This window comes from Carya illinoinensis, chromosome 13, assembly GCF_018687715.1.
Source record: "Carya illinoinensis cultivar Pawnee chromosome 13, C.illinoinensisPawnee_v1, whole genome shotgun sequence".
In the NCBI taxonomy this organism is placed as follows: Eukaryota; Viridiplantae; Streptophyta; class Magnoliopsida; order Fagales; family Juglandaceae; genus Carya; species Carya illinoinensis.
This window is the reverse complement of record NC_056764.1, coordinates 2,072,938-2,082,175: the sequence shown is the minus strand read 5'-3', so window position 1 is coordinate 2,082,175 and position 9,238 is coordinate 2,072,938. Positions and strand designations below refer to the sequence as shown.

General features: G+C 34.1%; 1 protein-coding gene across 1 annotated transcript; it reads left to right on the top strand.

Annotated features, from left to right (window-relative positions):
- Positions 1-512: 512 nt before the first annotated feature.
- LOC122292858 (very-long-chain aldehyde decarbonylase CER1-like) lies at positions 513-6,973 on the top strand. The gene is made up of 10 exons (XM_043101402.1): positions 513-669; positions 1,552-1,778; positions 1,847-2,082; positions 3,942-4,161; positions 4,432-4,807; positions 4,930-5,037; positions 5,395-5,595; positions 5,721-5,831; positions 5,948-6,121; positions 6,528-6,973. The coding sequence occupies exons 1-10, from the start codon at positions 544-546 to the stop codon at positions 6,708-6,710; spliced, it is 1,962 nt and encodes a 653-aa protein (XP_042957336.1). The 5' UTR covers positions 513-543; the 3' UTR covers positions 6,711-6,973.
- Positions 6,974-9,238: the final 2,265 nt, after the last annotated feature.

Sequence of the window (9,238 nt, the reverse complement as noted above, 5' to 3'; positions counted from 1 at the left end):
AAAACATGACCATATGGTTGGTTCGTCTAATTTTGGTCGGCCGGTTGGTTTCATGATACTTGTAGCTGGCGATAAATAGTATTAGTTGATTAATTATGAAATGAGGGAGATATCCTTAAAACTTATTGATGGAGATGGATATTGAAAAGTACATTTTTGACTACCTGCTTGAGTACTAGACAACTAGTCAAAAATATAATTAGTTCAGAACCGATTATATATATATAAAATAATGATGATAGGCTGCTGCCAGCAATGATTACTGGGCATGTTGCCTAACTAGCACAAATTTATTTTTTTATTTTATTTTATTTTTTATTTCATATTTTTTAACATATTTAAATATTTTTTAAAAATAAAAAATATATCAAGATATTAAAAGTCATTTCTTTAATCATTAAATAAGGAAATTTAAAAAAAAAAAGATCAATACAAAAGCGATCATAGTGAGAGGTAAATTCAAGCGGCATATAAACTAACATTTTTCTTATATATATATATATAGAGGAGTTTAAAGTAGTTACGTACGATAGTACTCTATATATGTGTGTGTGTGAGGACTTAATTAGAAGAAGCAGATTCCAAGGCAAAGATAGTAGTGAAGAAAGTATGGCTTCTAAACCAGGAGTTCTCACCAATTGGCCATGGACGCCGCTTGGAAGCTTTAAGGTACTGTCCTTAGCTTCTCTCTCTCTCTCTCTGTCTCACACACAGATTCACACACAGACAGATATGTAAGCCCACATGCATGCACCTCTATGGCGCAGTTTGTAAATTAATTGCGTGTTGGTTTTTATTCCAATATCCCTGATGAAGCTCGTGTACGAAGAATCGGCCGAAGACGATAATAAGTAGGATTATTATCATGTGATCATCGGTACTAGCTATAAGTGCATAAGGATTACAAATGTTTCATGATCAGTAGTACTTTTCCTTCAAAAGTTCATATTTTTCCAATTATATTTCCAGTTTTTTTCCCGTCATAGCACTCAGGATGAGTCCAAAAGGCAAAAACAACAAAAAGATCACGTTGTATGCTCGGTCGAACTCAAAATGATTTGTTTGTACAATGAGATGAAAAAAGTTGAGTAGTAAATAATAATATTTTGTGAGTTTTATTAAGATGAATTTAACATTTTTTTGGTTGATAAGTTTAACTTATTAGATTAAAATATATAAAATAGGTTGAAATAAATTTAACTTTTTATAAGTATGCACTATTATATATTATATATATGGGAAATATTCTAACCATAAATTAAGAGATTATACAAAAATAATCTTATAAATTAATATAGCTTGATATAGTTCGTTAGATTATAAAGTTACTTTTATTAAAAAATAAATCTAACAGATCGATTAGATAAAATTACGTTAATTTATAAAATTATTTTTATGTAATTTGTTTGAGTAAGTAAGAGTAATCTTCATATATATTAATCTTAATTATCATTATTTCACGGATCGATCGATCGACAGCTAGCTAATTCATTATTGCTGCTTAATTTATTAATTTTTGATTAATTTATTAATGTTGATGGTGATGATCAGTACCTGATCCTGGCTCCTTGGGCTATTAATGGAACATACTTATTTGTAAGCATGGAGAAGAGCGAAAGGGACCTTTCCTACTTCCTCATATTCCCTCTCCTACTATGGAGGATGCTTCACAACCAGATATGGATTAGCCTCTCTCGTTACTGGACTGCTAAAGCTGGCAACCGCTCCATCGTCGACAAGGGCCTCGAATTCGATCAAGTCGACAGAGAAAGCAGTTGGTCTGTAATTAATAATATATATTATATTTAATTAATTGGTCTCAATTAATTAATTAATTAAATTGCAGGGATGATCAAATATTGTTCTATGGAATACTGCTGTACCTAGCGTATAAAAGCAAGACATTAGACCCCTCACACTTGCCTGTGTGGAGGACAGATGGAGTAATATTGACGATTCTGCTGCATGCTGGTCCCGTTGAGTTTCTCTACTACTGGTTTCACAGAGCACTCCACCACCATTTCCTTTACTCTCGCTACCATTCTCATCACCATTCCTCCATTGTCACCCAGCCTATTACTTGTATGTACCCTTACCACCACTACTACTACTACTTGCAGTAAGATATCAACTCCATCCTCTCCTTTTCAAAATTTTTATAGGTCGAGAAATGCTTAATTTGACTGGGTGTAAGATATTTTATAAATTCTAAGTACGGCGGCTGTCCTTAATGTATGCATGGATGCAATCCTTCAAGTATGTATTTAATACTAGAGAAATATAGGTTGGGATCCCGATAATGGGTTCCAAGCATTTTTTTTAACAGTGTATTTTTTATTTTTACTTAATATTTTTTAATAATATTGTAAAAAAAATTAAAAAACACCAAAAAAATAATAAAAACAAATAAAATAATGATAATTTTTTTTTTTTTACCTACTCGGTAGATCGTCGGGCTACATCCGAGGATGTAGCAACTACTATACTAGAGTCAACTACCAACGTTTTTGGAAATGGAAAGAGGCTGATGCACATATTTTTTCATTCCTAAAATAAAAATGCTTTTACTAATTTCTTTTTCCTTTCATATATATATATATATATATATATATTTTTTTTCATTTGTTTTACTTTTCCCCTCCCAATTCCCATTCCTGCAGGCTGCAGGTTCGTTCCATATTTATTTTCTTTTACTTATTTATTTATTTATTTTACTCTCTCTTGTCTCTAATCTTGTAGTCTATAGACTATTCGGTCACTGAGAAAATCAACAATTTCGTTCCATACAGCCTATTTAAATAAAAAAAACTCCCTATATAGGAAAACAAATGAAGGCTCATTTTCAAGGTAGAACCATATATACGTAAAAACAATAAGATTAATTCATATATACTAATTATCTGATTTTTTCTTTATTCAATGCATGCATGAAAGGAAAATTGTAAATACTCACACAATTAATTATATATACAGATTGATCATGATGATTCAGTTTTTCTAACTATAAGAGATGATCTATAACTTATTTCAAAATTCTCAGAATTTTTAATTTTAGTATTTCTAGATCTATGTTTTTTGGTTATCTTATACATGCATGGGTTAAAAACTATCGGTTGGTGTAAGAGTAATTAGGGAATTTTTGTAAAATGGTTAGCGCTAATTAGGGAATTTTTGTAAAATGGTTAGCGCGCGCATACACTACTCTTTAATTTTGCTCTGCGAAAAGAGAGAAATGATCTAAACAATAAAAACAGAAAAAAATGATACAATAAATGCTTCCGATTTCAGCTTTTGTAGAATATCAGAAAAATAAATAAATAAATTATATACAATATCAAATAATATTGTAAAAAAAAAAAAAATTCTCAAAAGGTAGGGATGATACCTGCCTATATGCGGGGTGGGGATCGATCCTTCCCGCACCATGCATGGCGGTTGGGACGGATTCTTGTATAGGATGCCAATGCATTACAAGAGTATTACTTAAGTGATATAGGATTCTTGTATTACCTTGACACATCCTATATAGAGGTTAAGCTACTTTATAACTTGTACATGGTATTAATTAAATAAAAATTATACTTAATAATATTACTATATATATAATAGAAATTTTTTCCTGTAGGGCTGGGTGGACGGGGCGGGGTGCGGGCACTGCCACCCACCCTTACGGCAAAAGGTTAAAGACTTGAGGATTAGCAACTAATTATTGCGTACTGCTTGTGTGTACCTGACTCCTAAAACCAATTAATCAAACAATCCATGCATCTTTTTCTTTATTTATTTTTCATGTATAAATAAATCATCTAAAATTTTTATGTATAAGTTGAGATCAAGAATATTACAGCATGTTGTTATTATTTTAATTTATCTGTTAATGTTATATATTGACAATATTTAATTAATTAATTGGTCAGTAATAATTTCCTAATTTATGGCAGCTGTCATTCATCCGTTTGCCGAACACATAGTGTACCATATGCTGTTTGCAATACCAATGGTGACGGCATTGATTAGCAGGACTGCTTCAATAGCATCCATCGCGGGTTATATCACATATATTGATTTCATGAACAACCTGGGTCACTGCAACTTCGAACTCATTCCTAAGTCTCTCTTCTCCCTCTTTCCCCCGCTCAAGTTCCTCATGTACACCCCCTCGTAAGTCTGGCTTCATCATCTCTTGTACCCCCGCCTAATGCATTTTTCATTTTAATTAATTAAATATAAAAAAAATGAATTTTTACGTTAATTAAATTCGTTGAAAAAAATATAAAATGCATCGTAATTATTTGTTTGGGACGTGTTTTGTATTTTTTGAGACCAATTTAAATGATGAAAAAAGTCATTATCCTGTAGGTACCGATCGAGCATTAAAAGCGTAAATTGTGTTTAATTAGACGAAGGGTTTTTTTTTGTACGCATGCACAGGTTTCACTCCCTGCATCATACACAGTTTCGCACAAATTACTCGCTTTTCATGCCATTCTACGATTACCTCTATGGTACCATGGACAAGTCCTCCGACACACTATACGAAACTTCACTGAAAAGGGAAGCAGAGTCGCCGGAAGTAGTGCATCTAATGCATCTAACCACGCCGGAGTCCATTTATCATCTCCGCCTGGGGTTTGCCTCGTTTGCCTCGAGGCCTTTCACCTCAAAGTGGTACCTGTGGTTGATTTGGCCGGTGACATGGTGGTCCATGATGTTAACTTGGTTATATGGCCGTACCTTCGTAGTCGAGAGGCACCGTTTTGATAAACTCAGACTACAGACTTGGGTCATACCAAAATACAGCCTGCAAGTAAGAATGATTTTTTTTTTCCCCTTCTGATTCAATCTGCTTCAAGTTTTACGAACATACCCTGATAGATGTATATGTGATTTATGTCTTCTTTATTGCTTATAATTGGTCATGTGTTGCAGTACTTTCTGGAATGGCAAAAGGAGTCTATCAATAATTTAATTGAGGAAGCCATATTGGAAGCAGAGGAAAGAGGTGCTAAAGTTTTAAGCCTAGGCCTCTTGAATCAGGCAAGTATTACTTTGAATAATGCTATATATAAAAGCTGGTGGATTTGTTTAGGTAGATAACATTTGTTTTTTGAAGAGTCCGCACGGGGTTTTGATGCCCTATGACATTCAACTACAACAGTTTGCAAGTTTAAGATCTTCTTGTAAAGTTAGGACTTCTTAATTTTTTATGCTAGCTGAGGTGAAGTTTCACATCAATGATGTATTTGACAAGTCAATTAATCAGCTTGCAAACAAGAACCATATCACTAAGGATAGTCATCATTATATGGCCATTTCAATTTGTGGAGAACTCTAAAGCTAAACCAAACCGTCAATTTTTTTTTGCTCGTCATTTTTTGCCTTGATTCGAAGCAGGGAGAGGAGCTTAATAGATATGGTGAGGTTTACATTAAGAAGCACCCTCAGCTAAACGTCAAGGTGGTGGATGGGAGTAGCCTGGCAGTTGCTGTTGTGCTAAACAGCATTCCCAAAGGAACAACCGAAGTGGTTCTTAGAGGCAAACTCACCAAGGTTGCTTATACTCTGGCCTTTACTTTATGCCAGAAGGGAATCCGGGTAAGTTTACCCTGTGATCATGGTGTGGATTCAATGAAAAATTTATGTTGGGTCACATGATTTTGAGAGTGGTAAATCTCCTCACTGAAAATCATATTCTGTTTTATCTTTTAACACGACTTCAGGTGGTTACATTACGTGAGGATGAGTATCTGAAGCTCAAAAAATCGTTCAACACAAAGTTTGAAAGTAATTTGGTATTTTCAAAAAGTTATGCTGATCATGATCATCAGATGGTAAATCTAGGAATTTTCCCTGTTTTTATCACTATCATTCATATTTCTAGTCATTTGACAATATATAGCTACTCTGAAAAACCTGCAAAAAGTAAAATCATCTTGAATTCTTGTAGACTTGGTTAGTGGGAGATGGATTGGAAGAAGAAGAACAGCTGAAGGCGTCGAATGGGACATTATTTATTCCCTTCTCACAATTCCCACCAAAAAATTTGCGCAAAGACTGTTCCTACCACAGCACACCAGCAATGGTGACTCCAAGATCTCTAGAGAATTTGCACTCTTGTGAGGTTAGCAGAGAATGGAAAAGATATTATTAGAAAACACAATAATTCACTTGGCACCAGTTCCTTAGTAACATCTATCTCATGATGCATGCATATAATGGTATATATAGATATAGATATAGATTGCTTCCTTTTTGAATGTATATATAGATTGCTAGTACTACTATTTTTCAGGAGAAACGAACCAGGAAAAGGAGCCAAAAACATAATATTTATTTGCAGAAACCCCCAAATGATCTATATATATTTATATATATATATATCAATGCATACAAGTCATAAAACCTTTATAATTCGAACAGGCTTCATTCTTTCAAATGCAATGCACTCACCATTTAAAATCCCAATTACTTGTGTGTGTCTTCCTTTTATTTTCTTGAGTTTATTTGTATTTTCATTTCTATGACAGAATTGGCTGCCAAGAAGGGTGATGAGTGCATGGCGTGTAGCTGCTATTGTGCACGCATTAGAAGGATGGAATGAGCATGAATGCGGTAACAAAGTTTGCAGCATTGAGAAAGTTTGGGAAGCAAGTCTTCGACATGGATTTCAACCTTTGATATTTCAAACTCAATCCAATAAGCACTACTAGCTTACTAAAAAGTTTACATTTATCTATGCACACGATACATTAATGAGGGGGTACACAATTTTCAACTTTGAGAAAGATATCTTGGCCGACAGGATGTCATGAATCTTCAATTTCCTGTTCCCGTCGCAGTCCAAATACTATTTGATTTCCATGAATGGATGCTATTTAATGTATGCAAGCTGCTTAATTTCATTATCGTCATCATATGGATTATAGACCAATATATCTTATGCTATTTAATGTATGCAAGCTGCTTAATTTCATTATCGTCGTCATATGGATTATAGACCAATATATGTTATGCTATTTAATGCACTTTATACGATTAAACTGGCTTTAGAATATTGTGGGTACTACAGAAAAATTTGTCTCGACCAAATTAACTACATTACAACGTGGGAGGGTTAATTTTCAGCCTCGGAGAGCTCCGAGAAGCAGTACAGAGGACTTGTTGTTTAGGCCTTCCTCAATTCATAGGCTCATTCAAATGCTAGGAGCCTCGTTCACAATTCAATATATATAAAGGTGATCAAAGCAGTATTGTTCTTCACTTTGTCATGTATATATTGAAATATTCAAAACAAAACCTAAACTGAAGGTTCGATCAACTTTTTGTGAAATTTGCTTGATGATCCAGTACTGTGGGTTTCCGCTTTTATCTAATGATCAGAAACTCAATAATTTTGTGACTTTTGGTCTAATTCTCAACTAGAGTACTTAATACTACTTTGTTGTACAACTCAATTAGACTAATAATTCTTGACACAGAATATATAATATAAATTCAAAGATGTCTGGATGCATGCAATTGTCAAATAATGATCTATAGTCTAACGAAGTCCGAACAAAATGAATGAGAAAGACAGTTCGTAAAGTGGCTAGCTCTTATCATTATAAAGTAAGCATCGCATGCTGTATGAAATATTTAGAAAAATCTATTCATCATCTTAATTCCCATCATCACTTCATCATCCTATGATGTAGCATTAGATGATAGGTTCATAAATAAAATATAATAAATAATCTCCAATCATTTAATGTCATATCATAGGATGATGGAAGGATGATGAGAATTAGGATGACGACTAGCATTACTCGAAATATTTACACGGACAAATTTATTTTGTGTTTGTCTTTCTGGCTTAATTTAATATGAATTCTAGTATAAGCTTATTTTAGGATATTGAAACCTATTCACCCAAAACCAAGGAAACGCCAAGGTTGAGATCAGGTTTTCATGTTTTGCCAAGGAAAAAGTTCAAAATTGAAAGAAACTGATGGAGGAAACCGTGTTTGATCTGCTGATGAGGATTAACACTACAGATCTGATTTCTGCAGAGCGGGCACGTAGAATGGGACTGGAACCAGACATCGATGCAGTTGACATGGAAGCAGTGGTTGCATTTGGGCAATTTCCGGAACCTTTCCCCGTCCATTACCTCGTTAAGGCACACCACACAATATAAGAAGTCCTTGTTGCTGGGAATGGGATTGTGGTGGAAGGTGAACGTAGAGATCAGGTGATGATTGTGGCAGAAAATAATTAGGATGGTGCAGAGGATGAGAACGATCGCTATGCTGTTCCTGCAACATGTTATGCAGGTGACCATGGAGTTTGCTGTTTTGACCATCAATTCCATGTAATCTTCCACGGGTTTTCACCAAACTTTCAATGCCCCCTCTCCTGATCTCTCTCTCTCTAACGTGGAAGATGAAGACGATGCGTATGTTATTTTAAGCTTGCAGGAATTGGGTCGTAAAGTTTAACATATTATTCTATAGTAACTTATAAGAAATCGTGAGGGTACGTACAAAGGGGGAATCCCAATTTATTTATTTATAATATTACTATCTGCGTCAGCCATGAGCATGTGGAATTCTAAGGGTGTCTTCCTCTTATGATCAAACATGTAGATGACAGAGTGGAGATCCTACAATCCCTTACCCCCAACCCGTAGGCAATGATCGGAGCAGCTACTCACATATCCGGCCCCCACCCAGGTAATCCTCAATCCCGACAGGAGATTGTAGGGGATCTAAATTTCCCTTTTGATGTTATCACCACTCATTTTGTCCTGATTGCAGAGGTTTCATTCTAATCATCATCTAGTCAAAGTGGTAATTTCGTGGATAGTTTGTAAGGGAGGTGAGGCGCGGAGTGTCTATATATGGACATACCATGGAATCCAAGAGGTTATCCTCGAGTTTCTACTCGATAATGTTATCTTAGTATTCGACTGTCGATTTCATTCGAAGAGTGAGTCTGATCTAACCGCAAGGTTATTATTTAGTAAAAAGATTTTATAAAAGAAAATTTTTAAAATTAATATAATTTTATAGGATACATTAAATTTATTTTATAATAAAAATAATTTTATAATTTAATATATCACATCAAATTACGTTAATTTATAAAATTATTTTTATAAGATTTTTTTTAATTAAAATATTTCTCAATTTGACGTCACAATAAATGTGGGGTGGATTCCTTTACCAAAATAAATAAAAGAAGATTTTATACAAAAAAA

Excerpts from the sequence above, each read along its gene's own strand:
- LOC122292858 (XM_043101402.1), top strand. The coding sequence starts at position 544 with ATGTGTGTGTGTGAGGACTTAATTAGAAGAAGCAGATTCCAAGGCAAA. Across the intron at positions 4,162-4,431 it reads TTCCTCATGTACACCCCCTC|GTTTCACTCCCTGCATCATA; the intron begins GTAAGTCTGGCT and ends ACGCATGCACAG. Across the intron at positions 6,122-6,527 it reads AGAATTTGCACTCTTGTGAG|AATTGGCTGCCAAGAAGGGT; the intron begins GTTAGCAGAGAA and ends TTTCTATGACAG.